At 46.2% G+C, this 22,627-nt stretch overlaps 1 protein-coding gene across 2 annotated transcripts in view; it reads left to right on the top strand.

The window, feature by feature from the left end:
- Positions 1-22,627, top strand: part of FAM135B (family with sequence similarity 135 member B) — a 282,611-nt gene that overhangs the window by 197,693 nt on the left and 62,291 nt on the right. For both annotated transcript variants that reach the window (XR_011493402.1, XM_044781144.2), the window contains exons 6-7: positions 864-1,037; positions 5,988-6,114. Coding sequence is in view for 1 of the 2 variants with exons in the window: in XM_044781144.2 (XP_044637079.2) it covers positions 864-1,037; positions 5,988-6,114 (301 nt within the window). In the remaining variant the exon portion in view is untranslated. The remainder of the gene's footprint in view (positions 1-863; positions 1,038-5,987; positions 6,115-22,627) is intronic.

Genomic DNA, 22,627 nt, shown 5'->3' with positions numbered 1-22,627 from the left:
CCTCTGAACATTCTCTGAGCTCTCTCCTCTACTCATGGAAGATGCTCCCTCCAGGTTTCCTAAGAGCCCTGGTTCATAGACACCTTGAGAGCCTAAGTGATTGGTTTACAGAGATGGAGATTAGCACAGGATGGCTTTTATTTAGAGAAGAATTGACCCCATTTTTATAACCAAAGACTCAATTGGGCCTTGCCTACCACTTGGTTTATCTCTTAGGAATCCAGCACATACCAGTTACAAAATGCTAGAGCAAAGAGGGTGTCCTTGATAAAGCTAGTCAGACTACTTAATCATCATGCTTTGGAAATCATTCAGTCACTCAATGATTCCTTTTAATAAGCAAACGTTTGGCCAACCTCTACAGTATGTCAGGTTATATGCTATGTGTTGGGTATATCAAGAAGAATTGGTCACAGTCCCTGCCCGTAAGAGGTCGGAATCTGATAGAAAACACAGACATACAAAGGAAGTGCAATGCTGGACATCTGTGGGGGAAATGCATGAGCAGGTGGAGAAGGAGGACCAGAGGGGCTTCAGGGTTAAAGTGAGCCTGGAAAAGAGTCTGGGCATCTTTCTATCACTTGTGGCCAGGTTTGGTGTCACTGTCAGCAGAACCCAAGTCCCAGATCTGCTGCATAGCAGCTGTATGACGTCTTGTGAGCTCTTTTTCCTCTCCAAGCCTCAGTTTCTTCATCTGCCAATCACAGGAAAAGCGATTTCTACCTGGCAGTGTATTTGCAGTGATTGAACAAGATGATTTGTGCATGGTGGTTGTGCATGGATGAGGGTGTGATGTAGACCTGCCTGGATGACAGCAGGGACAGCCACCGTCACTCACGTGAGCTCACTCTCTTGCCTTCCAGGCTGAGGGACGTGGCCGGGGCACCCATGATCAGCAGCCGCACGCTATGCTTGCACTTCCACCCTCGGAAAGGTCTGCACCACCAGGTCCCCGTCATGTTCGACTATTTTCACCTGTCAGTGATCTCGGTGACCATCCACGCTGCCCTGGTGGCTCTGCAGCAGCCTCTGATCAGGTATGAGGTTATGAGCCCTGGGGTGCATTTCCATTTAGGGTGAAGCTGAGAGGACCGAAGTTGATCACGATTTACCGGAACAGACCAGAGGAGCTTCTCTCAGGCTGAAGGTTTAGGCTCTGGGCCTCACTGAGGGGCAGGGGAGAGGTGGGCGGGGGTGTGGAGAGAGCATCAAGACTCAAGGGGATGCTGGCAGGGAGCCTTGAGGCTGAACTACTAACTACGGTCAGACCTGAAGACGATTCTACACGTGTCCTTGCTTCTTTCTGACTGTGCCTTATTTGAGAAGTCACCTATCATCCCTGAGACACACAATCTTCATCTCGAAAACCGGAGTGCTAATGTATCCTGTCTACGTAAGGTTTAGTGAATCTCACATGAGGACAGTGGCCAGGTGTTCTGTACCACCTCCGTTTTCTCTCCTCTCCCCAGCTTGCTAATCGTTCCAGTGCAGGACCACCTGCATGGCCCTGTGCTCTCCCCTTCAGTGAATTGTCCCAGAGCATCTCCAAGGCCCCATGAAGCACTGAGGTTTTATGGATTCTGTAAATGGAGGGACAGAGCTGACAACAGTTAGCACATTGTACTGTGCCTGGGCATCCTCAGACATCCAGCATGGCCAGATATGTACTTCTAATCACTTCAAAACCTCCCACTTGCACATGGGCACAAGTTGCATGTGTGAAAAGGGATGTTTAGGGACAGAATCTTGCAACATGGAGCTTTGGGAAGGGAACTTTCCTAATGTCCCTACTCAGGACAGCTAATCAGAGCTGGGAGTTGAAATGTGTGTAGGGGAGACTCCAGTCCCCACTGATTGTTGGGCAGGGCCTTTGCTGTCCCAATTGCTTACTGGAGAGTGAGTAGGAATGAGATACCTCGATCTTGGCCACGTGATGTGACTAGGAGGTGCTGCTCCTGGAGGCCTGCACCCCATCCCCGTGCCATTTTCTGGTCCCATCCTGGGATCTGCTTGCTAATGGGGCCATTTCATATACTAACCTCGGGTGATAGAGGTGACGGATATGTAGCAAACTAGTCATAATCCCCAAACCGAGAAGTGTCACCCAGAGATAAAGACTCAGTTTGGCTCAAGAGCAAGGTGAGATGAGAGAAAAAGGGACATTGCACTCGGGTAGGTCTTGAGCAGTGTTGCATTTTGACAGAAGGAAACCGTGTGCGAGTGTTAACTGAGAGTGTGTGAAAGGAGCCAAGGGCATCAGAGAAGACAGGGTGGAGAGAGCTGGTGAGGACCATCACCCGGCCTGGAGACATGGGTTGGGACCAGAGAGTCCAAGGCCTTTGGTGCCCCGCTGAGAAGTTTGGACATCTTCCTGCCCAAAACTGTATTGAGCTTCTTGATGGAAACTGGGCCCTAAAAGAAAGCAGACACTGTGTCAGGGAGACCTTGGGGCCATTCATGATTCTTTCACTCAGTGGGTCTTTACTGAGGGCCTTCTGTGCCCCAGGAATGGTGCTAGGATGCACACAGTAGAACCCACTGTGGGATCTAAATCGACTGAGATAGACTTTCCCTCAAGGAGTCCCCAGCTGAGTGGGGTGGCCAATCTACATATGTGGAATTATGAAATGGCAAATGCTGTCCTAGAGTTTGATAGAAACTGTTAGAAGAATCAAAGATATAGAATCAAAGGAAAGCAGCCCTGAAGTCAGAAGCTGCAGGACATAGAATCCAGAAAGCAGCAGAGGGTCTCATGATCCTGGGAAGGACGTTCCCTGGCTGTGAGCTCACCCTGAGGCTTGGCCAAAAGTGGCCTCGGTGCAGAGTTAAGGACATGATCTGTTTGCCGTCAGTGAGGCAGGGCTGATGGCCGGAGGCTGCGTCCTGGGAGTACTGGCTCTTGGCTGCGGAAGGTGAGGCAAGACCCCGGGTAGGAAAAGCAGAGCTCCCTGCAGGCGGCTCTGGGGCCCTGAGTCTGAATTGTTCAGCATCAGCTGGAGTCAGGACCCTCTTACTGTCTAGCCCCACCATGTAATTTCTGGGATCCTTGCATGAGTCACCTAACTTCTCTAAACATCTGCTTCAACATTGAAATAATAAATAGCTAGGTAGACAGAGACAGAGAGAAATTTTTTAAAATGGGTGGAAATACTAAACCAACAGAGGTGATGAAAGGATGCAATGAGATGACGCACACCGTCTACGTCGCACATGGTGAATAGGTGCTTGCTTAGTGGTGGGCGTCACTAAGCGTTAGCCACTTCTCCTAGACAGGCCAAACCAGAAAGCTCTGAGATAAACTGATCCAATCTGGGACCTTAAAAGACTCCAAGCCTGACAGGGCAGAAATATGCATAAGCAGTGAACTCTAATTCAGTGTGCAAAGTATCATGGGAATACGATGTAGGGCTGGGGTTAAAAGCGTGGGCTTTGAGATGGGATGGATGCGGGTTGCATTCTGAGTCCCCTGCTTCCTAAGCCCGTCAGCTGGAGCATGTGACTTACGATTTCTGGGCTTCAGTTTCAGGACACACCAGAAGGCTGTTAGAAGAATTAAATGAGATAGAACGTGTAGCACCCTGAGGCATGCATTCAGTTGGTTAATATTTATTTAGCACCTACCATATTCCAGGCTCTGACCTAGGCCTGTGTCTAGCACATAACAATCTCTTATTAAACGGTGGATAAATTTTAGCATGGGGAAGAGGAAGCTCTGCTTAAGAGAAATCAGGGAGGACTTTAGAGAAGAAATGGCCTTTGAGCTGGACCCAGTGCATAAGAGACTGTGACGGTGAAAAGTAAACTTGGGAGGGTAAAGGGGAGCCATATTTAGCAGTGCAATTAATGGCACATTAAGGAATTGAGACTCCGTTTATTGTACAAGAAGGAAGCACTGAAGGTTTTGAGCAGGAGAATCACCTGGTCAGACCCTGTTTTGTAAAGATCTCTGCAGCCCCTGTGAGTGTGTCAGGCTGGAGGTGACATCAGGGTGGAGGCAGGAGGACCAGTCAGGAGGAGACGGCCACCGTCCTGCTCAGAGATGAGAAGTGTTTGCATCGACTGAAATGGCAGTGAAAGCAGGTTCCTCTGCTTTTGCTTCTGGGAGCCCTGATGCTATTCTAATGAGGATTTGGGATCTGGAAACTCTTAGGAGAAAGTTTAACCTCCTGGCAGAAACCAGTCCTTGCAAATTTGTCTGTAGCAACCTTGCTGGAGATGAGCACAGATGGAAATCCACTGAGAACTTTGGCTTCTCCGGGGATGGGGGTAGAAACAGGACTGCCTTCTGTTCTCTGGACTCTGCGGGAAGAATTCTATCAGTTAGCTCACAGTGGCTGGGGTCAAAGGGAGCCATTAAAGGTCTGGGAAATACCGTCAAACTGGGCAGGCTCTAGTTTTTCCAGGAAAGCAGTTTTCATAGCATCAGTTCAACCCCATCAGGAAGAAGCAGGTGTGAAATTAAAATTTAACCTCAAAAGACCCTTCACTCTCCCTGAGACAGACTGAAGAAAAGAATCCAATTTTTAACCCTCAAATGGGTACAATTGGATTCTACTTGTGGGGTTCAGATCCACTGGAAAAGCTAATCAAGGCCACACTGAAGTTAAATAATGAGTTATTCTAGTTATTAATTTGTAGTCTGTCCCCTGAATGTGGCCTGAACATCACTGCTTATATACGTATTCTCTTTTTCTTCTGCTATGTTCCTTTGATCCATTCTTCTAGCTAAACTGTAGACTTGCTCCAGATCTCAATTTGAAACAAATCCGAGTAATCATTATATTATACTTGATTATATTTGTGGTTATCAACAATAGCTTTATAAATGTAATAATGATTATATTAGATTTTATTGTTTGTGGTATTATTGATGAGAACTGCTAGCATTTATTGCATCTTTGCTATTTGCCAGACACCATACTTAAAGTTGTATGTAGCTAGTCTCATGGAATCCTGGAATCCTTACAACAACCCCATGTTTAAAGTGCTCATTTCAACCCTTTAAACATGTGAGGAAACAGAGGCACCAAAAGATTAAACAACTTTCCCCACGTCACAGAGCTTATAGTCACTGCTGATGGGGTTTGAACCCTGACAGACTTGCTTCATTGGCTGCCTCTTAACCAATTGGCCGTACTCTACATGAGCATCATCTCTAACTATTCATATTTTTCACCGAGTTTGGCTTATAATCTACTCATCTGTGCTCACTGGCCTGAGTTTACCTCCGTCATATTATATCTGCCTCCCACTCTAGACTAAATGTCTTTGAAGTGAGGGTCATGCCTTAATCATCTTGCCATCCTACCACCTAACACCTTTCCTGGCAAGTGGCGTGAGCCTAGTAAATATTTGAATAATTAAATTAAACAGAAATATAATATTAGCTTTATTCCCCTGTCAATATTTTAAGCAGGAATGTGGGTGTTTGGATTAAATTCTTCCACAAATATTTCTTGAGCTCCTGTGATGGAGATGATGCCACCTGAGGCTATTTATTGTCAAGATCCTCTTTGCATCAGAGACTTTGAATCTCACGGAGGCTCAGGGAGGGCACAGGGCTTGAAGGAGCTCACTCCAGGTTGTGCCACCAAAAGGTGTAGAGGCAGGACTCAGACGAGGTCAGATGGAGTGTCCTCTTGTCCTTCTGGCCAGAAGCCTGTTCTACCTGCCCCTCCAGTTATGGAACTTTGCAGCTCTGCCTCAGTGTCTCTCAGCGGGCATGTTGTTGGCCTTTAGGGGACATTTCTTTGTATACATAGTAGGATATGAGTCATCTTTGGCTCTCAAGCTCATATACCAGTTGCAGCCCCTTGTCATGGCAGCATCCAAAAATGTCCCTTCCCAGCACCCCTTCGGGAGTGAACGACCTATTCGAAACGACTTGTCTCATAGGCTCCCCAATAATACCACCCAGGGGACTGAGTTGATGACACCATCACTTTCTTTACATTCTTTTTCTCCCTTTTCAATTCTCTTCTTTTCAGTTTTACTCGTCCCGGAAGAGGCTCCTGGCTTGGTAAAGCTGGCCCAGACACAGGACCAGAACCATCTAGCCTTTCTCTGGAGAACCTGGTCTTTGGAGCTGGATACTGCAAGCCGGCTTCCTCAGAGGTAATGTCTGCATGGGGTCAGTAGCCCCAAGACTTGTAAACTTCACTTTGCAGGGTGTGTGTGTTCTATGAGTTTTTCACTTCTTCACTTCATTTAGAGATTCTTTGCTCCGTGTGTCCCCTCCTCTCGTATATCCACCCATTCTTTCTTTTAATCACTGCTATATTTATCAAACATATTCCTAATGCTAGGTAGACTCAGGGAATAGGGTCTTCATATGGCATCTCTTCTGTGTGGTCCCCTTGAAGAATATGATTCTCTGAAGCTCACAGTGCGTGTTGTGATGGGCTTCCCTTGGACCCTGTGGTAACCTTGAAAGCCTCTTGAAATTGAGCTGCTTTCAAAACTGGCTTCATCTCTCATTTGCTCACTTCTCTAAGCCTCAGTTTTCCCACCTCTAGAGTGGGGTCACTAATACTTAATGACTTCTTGGGGTAGTATGTGTCAGGAAATGCTGCAATGAATATAAACTTCCAAGTCCAGTACCTGGTACTCAGTAGGTGCTCAATAAATATGCACATCCTGTCCTTCTCCTTGTTCCTTCTTCCCAAGAAACACCTGCTACTCTTCTATGATCCACAGGGCTTTGGTCACACACAGCATGCTTAGCCCATATTTCTCCTGAGCCAATGCATGACTGTTTTTATTAGGGGTCTGCTCAAAGATAACCAGCCTGGATTAGTCTGGGTTCTCCCGGGAAACAGAACCAATAGGAGACGTACAGTTGATTGATCGATAGATAGATAATGGATAGATAGATATAGGAGATATATATATATATATATATATATATATATGTAGGATATGTATATATATATAAAGAGATTTATTATAAGGAATTATGTCATGCAATTATGGAGGCTGAGAAGTCCCACAATCTGCTATCTGCAAGCTGGAGCCCTGGGAGAGCCAATGGAGTAAGTTGCAGTCTGAGTCTGAGCTTTAAGGCAAAAGAAAACTGATGTCCCAGCTCGAAGACAAGCAGAGGGAAAATTCTCTCTCACTCATTCTTTTTGTTCTACTCAGACCTTCAGTAGATTGGGTGATGCCCACCTACTCTGGGGAGGCCGATCTGCTGGAGCCAGTCCACTAATTCAGAGGCTAACCTCATCCAGAAACACCCTCACAGACACACCAGAATCATGTTTAACTAATATCTGGGCACCCCATGGCCCAGTCAAGTCAGCACACAGAAATTAACCATCTGACATCTCACGGTATAAGTGTGAAAGTCTGTTCACGCTCAGTCACCCCCAAAAAGACGTACTCTGTCCTCCTGTGCAGCCATGCTCCATGCTCAGATGGTCAGCATATCAGCATATTCTGCACTCAGCTTGCTCTCCTGTGACGTCACCTTTCCCAGCTCTGAGCCCCAGCCAGGAGGCCTGGCTATGCAAGCTGCCCAGGTCATGTCTCCATCTGGTCCAAGCGCTGTGTCACAGGTTCTCATTGGAAGAGCTAAGAAGAGAGCTGCTAGACCCTCCAGAGGGACAGGGGACCTGAACCCAGCATGGGGCTCCATGATCAGCAAAGAACAGACTTTGGAGCCAAATAAAAGTGCTCGAAGGTGAACTCAAGCTACTTGTCGAGATAGGACCGTGGGCAACCACTGAGCCTCTAGGAACAGTGTCCTAAGCATTGACACAGGACCCAGCAGATAGTAACAAGGGAGCGGAAGGCAGGGAGCCAGCACAGCTGGGCGTTTCTGTATTACCTCATGTGCACGGATGGCTTCAGGCTTCCAGCGTGGGATTGGGAAGGGATAGCAGGCAGGGACCTCCTGCTCCCTCTGCATCCAAGCATAGACCCTTCATCATTAGTGGATGCTATGTGCATCCCCTAGATCACTCTCAACACCCTGCTGCAGGCCCATCCCTGTTCCAGCTGCCCTGTAGGTCCACTGAAGCCTTTGCTGTGACCACATCACAGCCCAATCTCTCCCTCTGTGGAGTCCTGCTTCTCACTCCTCCATATGTTCTGGCCCCAGAGCCTTCGCAGTAGATCTCCTACCTGAAAATCTCCAGCCTAGCCTCTGTTTTCCAGGCAATATGGCATGGGATCTTAGGGAATGTCAGAGGTCGTAGATCAACTCAAAGCACTTAATCCAAGACAGGGGCCTTTGCTGATGCCACACGAGCGTATAAGGATGATTATGACATGGTGTCTGCCCTGAAGGAACTCTGATGCACGACTCCCTGTGCATCCTCTCATGCCTCATTCAGATGACCCCAGCTCTGTGAGTGCTCTCCGGTTTCCTAGGGAGAAATTCTCTCTCCCAAATGCTTCCTCCACACTCAAGGCTAGGCATCTCTGTCTCTCCTCCGCTGGGTTCTGAGTGGCTGGGGAGAAAGGCCATCTTGTTCAGCTCCACATCCCCAGGGCCCAGTACCATGCCTGGCACATGTAATTAGTGCTCAAGAATGTCTGTTGAAGGAATGATTGATACAAGTACGTGAGTCATGTTCACGTAGAACTCTGCGCCACGAGAGAGCTAAGCCCCACAAATGTTTCTTGCCTTGTATGGCAACAGACAGAAACCAGTGGAAGAGAGTGGGAGAGTGATAGGAATCTCCATTGACATCTGAATGTTGAACAGGGCTGCCCTTACAGACTGTTCAGAAACCCCAAACCTGGTGTGGGGTGGGGTGCATAGGCAACACCGCAGATCACTTCAGTCCACCTGATTCTGTTGCATCTGAGGAGGCCACACACGACCTAGGCAAATCTCTACCTTGGAGACTGTCGTAATGTGGTCTCAAATACCTGCTATGCTAAATACTATATGACTTGTGGGGGGGGGGGTACTTATTCACCCTTGTGGAAACTCAGGTTATTCAACTCTAAAATGGCATAACATCTATATTTTAGAGAGGATTTCAGGAGTTAATACGTGTAAAAACAGTACAGAAATAAACTCATAGCAGGCACATGATACAGTATAGTTTTTTTCCATTTCTCTTCTTGGCTATTTTTGGGGATGTGTGTCAAAGAAGACATCCCTGTCTTTTACAAGAGTCAGATAAAATAGCTTATTTGTGGGTGCTCAGCAGTGAACTTGCTCACGGAGCTCAGCTCAATGGGTTATTTTCAGGATCTGCTTCTTTTCCTGTGCATTTTCCATTTGGGCACCATCCAGTTATGTGGGCTCAGAGCCGCATGCCCACCCTGTGCCTTCCCACAGGCAAGGGCTGCCAAGCAAAGAATAAAATCCACTCCTCCCCCTTCCCCTGGGAGCTGTGCTTCCAAATCCCCGAGAAGCCCAGTGCATTAGCAAATAGCATCGGGATCCACACAGATTGCAGCATCAGCTGGAAGGATTAGAGAACAGGTGTTCCCTTCAAAATAAGCCTTTCTGTGCAGAGACATTTGCAGAAGCTAGAGTTTCATGGCAAAATGAGCTGCCTGGCCAGACGAATCATGGGGAAATGAGGGTTGATGGGACAAGCCACATCACTTTCCCATAGCCAGGCCCCTCTGGCCCCAAAGCCCGCTCTTTCCTCCCGTCCATTGGGCAGGTAGAGCCTCAGATTCAGAGTCAGAATGAGAGCTTGCGTCCCCTCCCCATCACAAGCCAGCAGCTTTGCCCCAGGGGAATTACTTTCCCTCTCCCACTCTTGGCTTATCTGTCAGAGGGGTGACTAATGCCTGCCTTGCAGCATTCCTGAGGAGATTAAATGAAATGAGCTTACAGAAGCCTTCAGTATAGAACCTGGCACAAAAGTGCTCAATAAGACCCTCTGCTGGTATTATTTTTATTTTGGTTCATCAACATAATTAAACCTAACGTTACTCCAAGAGTCCATGTAATCTTGTGGGCAGGACATTGAATAAAGGGTCTTAGAGATAGTTCTGTTCTTGGCTTCAGCACTAACCTGCCATGTGACCCTCAGCCAGACACCTGCCCTCTTTGGGTCTCAGTTGCCCATGGAGTAGAGATAGGATTGGATGAGATCATCCTGGAAGCCTCCTTCAGCCCTCTCTGTGCTATTTTTACTGTGATATCCTTAACTCTGCCTGGTACAATCGGAGACACGTGACACCTGCTTGACGTTTTAGTCCAGATTCTCCAGAGAAACAGAATCAATAGGATGTGTGTAAACACACACACACACACACACAGAGGAAGAGAGATTTATTTTAAGGAATTGTCTCACGTGATTGTGGAGGCTGGCAAGTCCAAAGTCCAATATCTGCAGGTTGGGCCAACAGGCTGGAGACCCCAGAAAGAGTAGTGGTTTGAGTCCAAAGGCCATCTGCTGGCTGAATGACTGAATGCCTTCTTCTCATAGGGGTAGGGGGTGGTCAGTCTTTTTCTATTAAGGTCTTCAACTGATTGGATGAGGCTCACCCATATATGGGGGTAATCTGCTCTATTCAAAATCTAATGATTTAAATGTTAATCTCATCTAAAACATACCTTCACAGAAACATCTAGAATATATTTGACCAAATATCTGGGTAATGTGGCCTGGCCAATTTGAACATAAAATTAACCATCACTCTTAATAAATGCTCAGGGTCTGATCAGACTCTCACTGAAGATCAGGAATCCAGTCACTCAAAGTCAGGAGAATCCCTTTCTTCCTCCAGGAACACTGCACACCCCCTTTCTTCTCACTGAAATGAGTAGGGTTGTTCCATGGAGAGAGGGGAGAATGGCGACCTGGAGAGGAGATGCAATCTTTAGAACTCTCCTCTCTTCAGAGTTCTGCTCCCTGGACCGGGGCATCAGTGCATCAGTTCATTTATTTAACCATCAATCATTTATTCAGCCCCTACTGTGTGCTAGCATCTGTGTGCTAAGACGATGAATAAAGCTCGATCCTTACCCTCAATGGGTCATGGAATCTAGTGCATGGGGCAAAGGAATAATTACAAGTTTTACATTCCACAATAGTTTGCAAAGTGTGATGCTGCTCATTTTAAATCACATTTTTGAACACCTTCCCTGTTAAGCCATTGATGCACACAGAATCTGGCAATTCCCACAATGACTGTTTACTATTTCCTTTTACAGATAAAGAAACTGAGTCAGAGAGAGGTTAGGAGATGTCTCGCAGTCACATGGCTGGGCAGGGACTAAGCTGGGGTTTTCCCTTGTTCAGCTTGATGCCATCTCCCCACCCCCCGTCATTACCCACTAGGTGAACGGTTAACCACTGAAGGGACATTGACTCTTCCACTCTGCCAGTGCAGGGCATCTTTCTGATTTATTCCCCTGTGTTTGCCTGGCGCAGTGCGTGTGCTCAGGAAGCCTTTGTTGAATGAATGAGCGTCAGAAACCGTGCAATTGGAGAACATCTGAATGCAAGAGAACAAAAGCCCTTGCAAGTCTCCTGTTAGGCATTCAAACTTTCCAACAGATCCGTCCCCAGCCAGCCCGGTGAGCCTTCTGATCCTTTGCTCTCCTGTGGAGATCACAGAGTCTGTGCCCTGGGGAATGTGCTCTGTCAGAGCTGAAGAAAACGTCAGAGATGGGTATATTGGCCACCAAAGTGGAACCTGTCCGCCCTCTGCTTGACTGAGATGACGTTTTCCCAGACAGAGACACATGTGTCATTGAGAGGCTGTTCCTGGGTGCCGCTCTGAAGCCATCGCCCTTTTAAGTTGAATTGCACAGAACTGCAGAACAGTATCCTTCTCGAAGGGAACAATGCTCACAGCACACATGTACAAGCTGTGCTTAGCTTTGCAATGTCTTCCATGCTGAGCCCTGTACCCTGACAGCCCCTCCCTCACTGACAGCTGGTATGTGTCTGGCAGGGTGGGGTGGGGAGGGGGAAACTGAGGCACAGAACTGACTTCCAGGCAGAAATCTCCCCTCTCTCAGGTGTGCTCTTCTTTTTCCCCTTTCGCTCCATTTGACTGGGTCCTGCACACTTTACCCTTGCTTTAAATATACCCTTACTTGTTATTGTGAACATCTTCATGGCCCTTTCGTGAGGCTCCAGAGTCTTGTAGGTAAGACACAGACATTCCTTATTACTGCTAACACATTAGTATATTGCCTCTGGGCTGTGACGTCTCTGTAAGCAAAGACACTACCTTGGTTTAGTCACTGACCAAATATTTATCAAACACCTACTACATCTCAGGCACTGTGCGAGGAGTTAGCGACTCAGCATTAACGGAAATGGCAGCCTCAGCCCCTGCCTGGTGGGACACCTTTGTTTCCGCAGCCTTTGGGGCACATTCCAGTTGTGGGCACCTGGCAGGTGCTCCGTTAAGGCTGGACATACAAATCAGTGAGATGACATGACGTTGGATTCTTGAGTATATCCAAGGAGTGAGCCCAGCTCCCTTAACCATCAGACACAGCAGGCCCAGTGCCTACGGACCACAATGTTTTTAGGGGCCAACGGAATGTTTTCTTGTAAAATCAGAAGGCAAAGTGCATATAATTCCATGTGGATTATATTTATCTTTATATCAATGCAGTCATAAAAATATAATTTTAAATCTATTTTTCACTAGGTAAAAAGTGCCTGGGCCTGCAAAAGTCCTAGTTGGGCTCTGGGAGCAGTCGTTATGACCCCTCATTTTTGCTTCCTGGTTATGAATGTAAGAAAGCAGAGCCCAGGGAACCCAGAACACTTCCCCAAGGGGGGCGGTGCTCCCCAGAACTCAGCTCTCTCTTTGGCCCCATGCTTCATCAAAACCCATTTCGTCAGCACGACGCTGCACGTGGAGCGTGCCACACAGACATTTGTATGGGGAGGAAACAGCTGAGTGCTGGGGACAACTGTTTCAAATTTGTGAATAATATGCTGTAAGTTTAACCACCTGGGGAAGAATCAGAAGTTACTAGGAATGCACAACAGTAATTTAAAGAAAAACGTGTTTTATAGGTAAAAAAAATTGCCTTTAATGACTTCTACTATTTCAAGAATAAAGATAAGTATTGTTGTGTTCTCCCCCTCCATTAAAATTAAATATATATATTTTAATTTCTCATTTAAATGATCATCTAATTTACTAAAGTCCTGCAAAAGAAATAGCAACTTGCTGTATGGTACACAGGCCCTATTGGGCTTTGAGTACATGATGCATTACATTAATCTGCACACGAATTCGGTATAATTCCACAGGTCATTTCTAAAAGAGGCTATAACTCAGTGAAAATGGGCTTTTCATGCAAAAGTCTACAGTATTGCTTATTTATGCACCACCCTTTTCATTAGTGAAAACTGCCTTTATTTCGCATCGCCTGCCTTTGGACGCCGCCTCCTCTCCAGGTTTCCAGGCACGATAGGAAATGCCAGGTGGTGAGGGTGAGGCAGACACATCCATTCCCGGACAGTCCTGCGTTTCCCCACTGTGTCCTTGGTGTCCAGCTCAACAGATGCTCACTAAGCATATATTGAGTGAATACCAGATGAAGGAGCAGCAGGGCATACAGGCAAGTACACTGGATTTACAGTAAGGAAACCTGGTAGGGCTAAGGTTGAATTCTTCCGTGGATTAGCTGTGAGAGCTTGGGCAAGTCACTTAACCACTCTGAGCCTCTGTTTCTTTTTCTTTTCTTAATGGGGGAGATGAAACGCATTCATTGTATGGTGTACCTGGGACTCAAGATAAGAAAGCTATTTCCCCCTTGAAGTTCCCTTGCTCACCATCCCTTTCCCTCCTCCTGTTCCCCACCCCAGGGATGGTGTGATGATGACACCACAAATCACATTTACCTTCTAACGTTATTATATCAGCTAAATATATTGAGCACTTATTCATGTTAGGTTCTGTGCTGGACATTTTTAATATGCTTCCTCACAGCTCCCTGAGTAGATTCACATTATGTAGTTGAGGAAACTAAAGCTCTGATAACTTCAGCACATTGCCCAGCATCAGACAGCTGGTCCCTGGCAGGGCTGGGATACAAGCCCAGGTCTGACTGCATCTGACCGTCACCTTCTGTCCACTCTGAGTTACTTTTCACCTACTCGTCCCCTTTAATCCTCCCAGTAAGGGTGAGGGCTGTGTCCATCACATTGAGTGCCTAGCCCCAAGCATCAGCAACAGGCATCTCTTTAATAAATAAGTATGTTAATGTTTGCTCCTTTTTCGGGTGAGGAACCTGAGTCTAGGCCATTTGTTGTGCACTTATTTAGACAACGATTATATTTAATGCTCAAGAGTGACGATGAGTGAAATGACGGCGAACAAATCAGCCCCATCCATACACTCTGGAGTTTGCAAAGTTTAGCTAGAAAAAAAATGATGTTGAAAAAATAATTTCATATGAGATAAACATTAAGAAAGAATCACCTACAGTGCTGTGATTCAGCTGGAGCGTGTAAGAGGGGGGCTCGACCATACTGCGGTGATCCAGGGAAGGCTTCTCTGGGGAAAACAACTTAAGCAAACTGACCAGCTAGCTAGTAACAGAATGCAGGACTCTGAATTCAGATCCATTTCTTGCCATGGAATAGTGGCTTCGTAAGTCCTCCATCTCCCAAAGCTAGACACTAGTGGGACCGTCAACGTTATGTGGACCATCTTTCTTTTTGGAGAAAATGCCCTTTGCTTGAAGCTTTTATGACTTTATTTAACAAGTTTTTATAGAGCACCTCATGATTGCCCTCATGATAAATTAGACACAAACAGCCTAGAGAGAGGAATGTGGACCCCAGACAGGAGCTGACGCTGCAGGGGCTCAGTCATTTGCTAGTGATCTGCCAGTGAAGCATGAGAGGACCGGGCTCCTGAGACTTGGACATAGGCAGGAAACACTTCTCAGAGTGGAGGATCTCTAATGTGAGTCAAATGAGTGAACTGTCAGTTGTCGAGGGGAGGGGGTGGTGAGGAAGAGTAACAGCAGCGAAGGGCAGGGAGAGAAAGGACATGGCACATTTGGGGACTCCAGGGAGGTTAGTGTGGCCAGATGTGGGGCTGGGAAGGTCACCAGTGGCCTGATCATTAGGAACCCTGTAAACAAGTCTAGCCAGAAAAATATTGCAAGCAGGGGATTGGCACTATAGGCTGTGTTATCAACCTTGCATAATCTTGTGTAATCAACCTTGTGTAATCAACCTGTGAGGGTTGATTGAAGGAGAGAAGGACTAGGGGCAGAGAGACAAGGGTGGAAGCTGTTGCAGTGGTTCCCCCAAGAGTGGAATAGTGGCCTTGGCAAAGTAGAGGTGAGTTGAGCAGGCGAGAGAGATGAATGGATGTCAAAGCTGCAATTGAAGTAGAATGGAGAAAACTTGAAGAATAAGTAGATGTGGTAGTTGTCTGTCACAGGTCATAAGGGCTCAGCTGCAAGCTAGCTCCCCAGTAAGAATTGGCAAACTTAATTCACACTTAAGTGTGAATGGCTGAAATCATCCATTTTGGGTGACCCTTGTTTAGGCATTTACATTTTTAAAATGAACGTTTAACTCAAAGAAGGGGACATATGCTATTCTCTCTGCCCGGAGTATCCTTCTCTGCTCCTTTCCCATCACTCTTTCTACCCGAGGAACTCCTGTTTATCCTTCAAGACCCAAGTCTGTCACCATCTTTTCTGACCACCCCAGATATCTGAGGCCACTATTTTGTCTGTCCTACATTTGTACTTTCGATATGCTTCTGTTCTCTTGCCTAAATGTAATAGTTGTTTAATGAGTCTCTTTGCTTCACTTGAAAGCATTCCATGAGGGCATAGTCATTCATCTCAATATTCACAGTTAAATCACTCCAAGGACATTTTACCCTCCTTTGCCAGGGCGAACCAGGGTTGCCCTCTTGAGGGAGCAGACATATAACAGATTCAGTCAATAACCAGAGTTTTAAGCATCAAAGGGATTAGGGACCCTCGGAGTGGGCTAACAGTGTCCACAACTCTTTGTCATTTACCTGCCGTTGCCCTCTTTTTGAATGTCATGACATGTCATGTGGAAGTCTAAATTAGGAGAATTAGGAGGCTGAAAGAAGTCGAGCTCCCATATATTGCCTGGGCACAAAAGAGAGAGCTGGCCTCTTGGGCAGGTCCTGTCACTGTTCCATGTCATCTAACACAACACCAGCTTTCCAAGTGAGCATCATGTCTGTCACTCACTTGCTCAAGAACCAGCAAAGGGGGAGTGTTGCCAAGAGAAAGCATGTGGCAGGGGTGAAATTCATAAGCTTTGAGGCCAGACACACCTGCACTGATGGGCATTTTTTTGCCTGTATTGGATACTTCATTTTACAAAGGTTCATTGGTATCAAACTTGCCCTTCATGCTGGACTCTGAGAATTTAGCTAGGAGCAAGATGTGCATGTTTCCTGTTGTCAGGGAGGAAAGAGATAGAAAACACACAAATCCTTACTTAATAATAATTGTAATGAATGTAAAGAAGTTGCTATTACAGGGAACTTGACCTGGTCTGAAATACAGGGAAGCTTCCCTGAGCAAGGGTGATTTAGGCTATGATATTAAGGGTGAGTAAGACAGAGCCGGGGGCATGCAGATCTGCCACGTATAGGTTTTGTAAGTTGTACACTACACAGAGATGCCTGGCGGAGCAGGTGAGTTGGGGCTAAAATCCTGCTCATTTCCCACTTGCCAGGCTGTGCTTCATTGGGGTGGTGTTCACCCAGAAGAGAAAACTTTTTTCCCCAGTTCATCCACCTGGGGGAGAAATATCTTTCTGGTTAGCACAAAGGCACCCTGTGAGCGCACAGTAACCCTGGAGGAGGAGGAATGTTTGAGTGAAGGGATTGCTGTGGCAAAGGCCCTGAGGTGGGAAAAGTGATGTGATGAAGGATGCTACTGCCAGTGGAGCTGGGACCTAGTGACCAAGAGGGTAAGGGATATGAGTGAAGCTGCTGAGGTAGGTGGGAGCTACCTCCTGCAGGACCCTGCAGACTGTGTACAAAGGATAACAGGGCTGACCTCTCAGGGTCACTGTGATGATCAAGTATGGTATGGATCTGAAGCAGTCAGACAGAGCCCAGCAGGGAGTGTGGGCTCCTTAAACTAAAGCTGGTGTCGCTGTTATCACAACAACCCAATAGCCTAACCTCCAGCATCCGGATCTCCACATAACTTTGCTGGTCTCCAGTCACCATCCCACAGGCAGTCATTCTAGCAAGGTGATTTATCATTTATGAAGAGTGGCCTCCTAAGGAAAGTCAGCTATAAGTGACCAGATGCAGGAAGAGGCTGCCTAAGAACACGATGGCTCTTCATCAGAGCATAGGTGTTTTGGGTGGTTGAGGACTAGACTGTTGGATTGACTGTGGCTCTGACCGGTAACGTGAATGGGTCCGCCATGTTTTCCAAGCATACGTGAGGGGAGAGAGGCATCTGGGAGGTGGTTTCTTGAATACTTTGACCAGTGCAAATACTGATTATTGAGCGAGAGAGAGGGCGCAGTTACAATCCCAAAGGCAGTTGGCTGAGGTGTTGGGTCTAACTCTGTCAAGATACGCTCAGCATTGTATGAATTTAAAAACAAGCTCTGAATATAAAGCATTTCACTGTTGATGGTTTTGTGGGGACCAAAACCTCTCAACTAGTTCTTGCTGAATGGCAAAATATGTGCCAGACTTTGCCCAGAATACTGGTTATTCGTGAGTTTCTTTCTTGCCATCTAGCTGGGCAAATATTCCCCAGTGGATGTCTTGATGTCAAAGAGAAGGTCTTTTTTTATTTAATATGGTCTTAGTGGAAGGGAAACAGATGGGGGAGCCAAGATTTTGAGGCTCTAAAACTGCTTTCCCCCAGTGTCTGTGCTGAGTGACCTCAGCAGAGGCCACCCCGTGCAGATGGGCTAAATCAGGAAATGTAGAACCTTGGAGTTTGGGTGGGGTGGGGTGGAAGAGACTGAGGAGATGTTCCAAAATCCCATTCATTCTTCTTGGGCACACCTGAGGACCAAATTTCCCAGCCACACTTGCAATTTGATTTAGGCCATGAAACTAGGTTGTGGCCAGTAAAAAGAGAGCAGAAGTGATATAAGCCTCTTCCCGTCCTTACGCTTCAAACCTCTTGCTTGATCGCTGGTCTTTCTTTCCTTTCAATGGTGACCTCAGAGGCACAAAACAAAAACGAAAGAACCTGGATCTGGAGACACTGGAGGAGAGTCACACAGGAGATCCACTGACCTGTATCAGACTTTTCAAAAACAGAAAAAAATAATGCTGTGAAGTAAATGAGATTTAGAAGTTGTTTGCTACAGCAGTTAGTATTAATTAAGAAAAATTTGTGTCTTTCAATGGGCCCACCATAACAAAAACCTAAAATTCATGGCATTGACCTTAGTACTCAGGCATCTAGAAATGGGGAATTTGATATCAAAAGACGGACATGTGATTATCCATGTTACACAGTGGCAGAACATTTGGTAAACGGTCGCCTCTGAGAACTCGGAATGCAGACCACAGGGCTGCTGAGCTGTGTCCCTAGGGCAAGGGTCCCAGCCTCAGCACTGTTAACATTCGGGGCTGGATAACTCTTTGCTGTGAGGGCCGTCCTGTGTACTGCAGAGGGTTTGGCAGCATCCCTCGGCTCCACCCATCAAGTGCCAATAGCACCCCCTACTCAGTTGTAACAACCAAAAATTTCTCCAGACATTGACGAATGTCCGCTGGGAGGCAAAATGACCTCTGGGTGAGACCCACTGCTCCGGAGGAGGAGCTTGGGAAAGAGAACACTGGCAGTGCATCTGTGCTCCTTGTGGCTGTGTTTAGTTACAAAAAAACAGGTGAGCTCAGAAAAGAATGAACTGTCCTTCAAACAGACATGAAAGGAAACAGAGAAAGTCTATGCAGAAATTTGGGGACTGGCAGAGTTGGGAAAGCCTGTTTCTTTTTGATCACAAACATTAAGAATCATATTTAAAAAGATAAAGAAAAAGAAAACAACTTTGAGTGACAGAGCCCAGGAAAACTTCTCAGTTGAATAAAGTGATGGGGGCTTGGGGAAGAAATCAGATTGTTGCTCCCACTCTCCTACATGCAAACCCAGAAAGCTTCAGGTCAGCTTCCATTTATTTTATATAGAGAGACTTGGAGACAGGAAATCAAAGTAATGAAGCAGATTTAAGAACACGTAGAAGAGACCAGAAACACATAGATTGACAGCATACAAAGTTTTTAAGAAAATCATATTGCTAAAGGAACCACAAGCTTGGACTACAAGACTGATTGACTATTCTGGGCTAATCTCAACCCTTGGGCCAGTGGTGATACAGCACAAGAGATAGGCTTTGAATGCCGTGTCCCCAAAGAATCGGGCTCCCCACTTCCTGCTTCAGCCTTCCAGAAGGCAGACCCTGGGGCCACAGGTTACACGGATCCAGGGGAATGGACCAGAGTTCTAACCCATAGTAGAAATTAGGCCTAATCAAGAAACCTTTCCCGCACCCAGTCTTCACTTTCTCTCCTCAGCAGATTTCAGGATTGCTGTAGGCCTAGTCTACTGTGTGTCTCTTATTCTTTTCCCATTCCCAGTGGGAGTGCCCATGTCAGTTACCCTCTCCCACTTCTATCATTGTACATTGCGAAGGCCAGTTCACTTATATAGCTTATACTTTTAGATCTTTGGTTGTTGGACCAAGAAAAGTCACATCCGGATCTAATTTCAACATCACCTCCCATCACTCAGAAATACCACAGTTGGAATATGATGCGTGAGGGCACGAGAGTACAGTTGTTCCCCTTGCATGAGGGTGATCTAGGTGTGGAGTGAAACAGATCATTGGTGATCACAATGACAGTGGTGGTGGAGACTGGCCATTTTCTCACCAGTCCCATTTTTTCATAACATGCGTATCTGAACACATTTCTAAGCCTCCCTTGCAGTTAGTTTGGGGCCATGTGTCTGGGTTCCAGCTAATGGAATACATAAGGCTCGTCCCTTAAAAACATGTTGCATGATGCTCCAGGCTTTCCATTCCATTTTCTGTGGTGACTTTGGAGATCGCATGTGAAAGGTGAGAGTGTCACAAGATGGAAGGAGCCTGGATTGCTGATGACTGCTTTTAGGAAAACTACTCAAAACTACTGACCCACAGCAGCCTTTGCATAAGTGATAACACAGCTTCTATGTGTTACACACTGAGAGTTCAGGGTTATTTGTTACTGCAGCACTGTCTAATCTATCCTGACTATGACTATGTGTCTCTGGAGAAAGACACCCAGATTTATCAAAGACTAAAAGTCTGATGTGCAAACCCTGTTTTGAGGCTGTGGTGTTTGAGATCTAGGATACACAGTGGGGTTTAGTGGAAGGTGGGCCTGATCATGTAGGGTCTCCAATGCTAGGTCCAGACGTCTTTGGTGATGATTATTTTAGACTTGGTTTCTGGCAGGCCCCATGCAGAAGGTACCAAAAAGAAGGGCACAGCAGAGGTTCTGCAGGGAGAGGGCGCATAGGATATGAATGCAGTGACCCTCCTTTAAATGACTTCCTCCAATAACAAAAACACCCAGGAACTGACGAATTGGCTTTTTGGTGACAGTGCTGCAAGCATCAGTGTGAGTGTGCTGAGTGTGTGCACACACGTGTGAGTGCTTACACAGGTACATGTGGTTATGTTTTCAGGAGAGATGAAGCAATCCCCACAAAAGGATCCGTGTTCTGTTTTGAACCCAGTCGGCAGATTAGCAAGACAGTGCACACCTACTTCGCTGAAGCCTCTGCCTCTTCCTCCTCGGTGTAAGATCTTACCTGTCTTACCTGGCCTGGGAAGAGCAGATGCTGCAGGTGGATAGCTGGAGAAAATCCTGGGAAACAGGGATCATCATGGGCCTCCTGCTGCAATGAAGGCAGCCGTTGAAATACTAACTGTCCTCTCCCCTCCTTCCTCCTTTTCCTCTCTCTCTTCTTGGACTAAAGGTCCACTTACAGTTAAGAGAAAGAAAGAGAAATTCAGATAGGCAAGCTGAATGCTGGAATATATGCCATACACCCCCAATAAGCTGGCTCAGGGGAGTTTGTTGTTCAGCTCAGCCTGTCAAATCTACCTTGTCAAACACAGGTCTACCCCCCGCCAACATATGCCTGTCAAGCTTCATAGCATCTCAGCTCTCAGTCTATTTTTTTTCACATAGGTATAGACATCAGAAGTTCAACAGATTTGCACTTCTTAGTAGCTCATTGGTGATAAACAACCTTGAACATGGTACCAGGCCACAAACAGGGAGCCTCTCCTGGGGCTGCCCCTGCAGGTGGAGGTCATATAGTAGTTGTTAACCAAGAGTGGACATCAGCATCTCCTGTGGATTCTTTTTTTTTCATAAGTTACAATTTTGATAAGAGTTATAATGAAGTAAGGCAGGTGACTACTATTTTCCCCTCTTTCTGTCATCACATATGTATCCTTTTTTTTGTCACTGCTTGTGTCTGCCCCTAAATCTGTCTTGTCCTCTGTCTCTTTATCTCTCCCCTTTCTTACATGGCTAGCTCTGTTTATCCCCTTATCTCTCTTCCCTCTTCCTGCTTCTGCCTCCTTCTCAACTCCTCTTCTATCTCTCTCCATCTCCTCCTTTCTCTCCTCTGTGTCTCCACCTACCACTCTCTACCTCACTTCCTTTTACTCACTGTAACTCTTTGCTGTGAACTTATTTATTATTTGTATCATTTCTGGATAAGTTTCTATTGCTTGACTTGTCTCCTCATTATGTGCTGTATTTTCTTGCTTCTTTGCATGCCTGGTAATTTTTGATTCAATGCTAGGCATTGTGATTTTACCTTTTCATTTTCAGTGCTAGATTAATATATTCATATGTGTTTAGTTTGTTATGGGATGCAAGTAACTTATTTGGAACCAGTTTGATCCTTCTTAGACTTGCTTTTAAGGTTTGTTAGGAGGGACCAGAGAAATCTTTAGTCTTGGGTAATTTTACCCAACAACTGAGACAATGCCCTTCTGAGTTCTCTACCCAGAGTCCCATGAATTGTAAGATTTTCCACTTGGATGTGTGAAAACTCCAATTATTCCCATCCCTTCATGAGCTCTGGGAATTGTTTTCTTTGTTCTCCTCTCCAGGATTCTGTCCCAGGAGCTCCAGGCCCCTTGGGCTCCCTGTATTCTTCACTTGGTCACCTCAACTCAGGGAGTCTGCCAGAATTTACACAAGTTCCATCTTCATGCATCATGTCCTGGAAACTCCCTGAACACAGTGTGTTAGGACAGTAGTAGGGCTCACTTCATTTGTAATCTGTAAAGCCTGATGCCCAATGTCTGAAAGACATTGTTTCCTATATTTTATCTGGATTTTTGGTTATTTCAAATGGAAAGGTAAACCTGGTCTGTTACTCATTGTTGGATGAAGCAGTGGTCTCTTCCCTCCCCACCCCCCTTTTTAGTGGAACCTTTTAATATCAGTACACATGCAGGTACTTGTTGTTGTTGTTGCTGTTGTTTTATTTCCTGTTTCCTTGTAAACCATGTGATGAGATCTATACTAGCTCTTTGAATAGAGGGCTTAAAAATGAGTTTTCTTGGAAGTCTTTTGTAAGGTAGCAGTATACACACAGAGCTTATTTTCATCCTCATTACCACCCCGCCACCATCATTGTCGTCATGATTGATGTGCCAGATACACT

Source organism: Equus asinus, chromosome 12 (assembly GCF_041296235.1).
Source record: "Equus asinus isolate D_3611 breed Donkey chromosome 12, EquAss-T2T_v2, whole genome shotgun sequence".
In the NCBI taxonomy this organism is placed as follows: Eukaryota; Metazoa; Chordata; class Mammalia; order Perissodactyla; family Equidae; genus Equus; species Equus asinus.
Note: the sequence above shows the minus strand (reverse complement) of the source record. Positions and strands in the feature narration are given on the sequence as shown.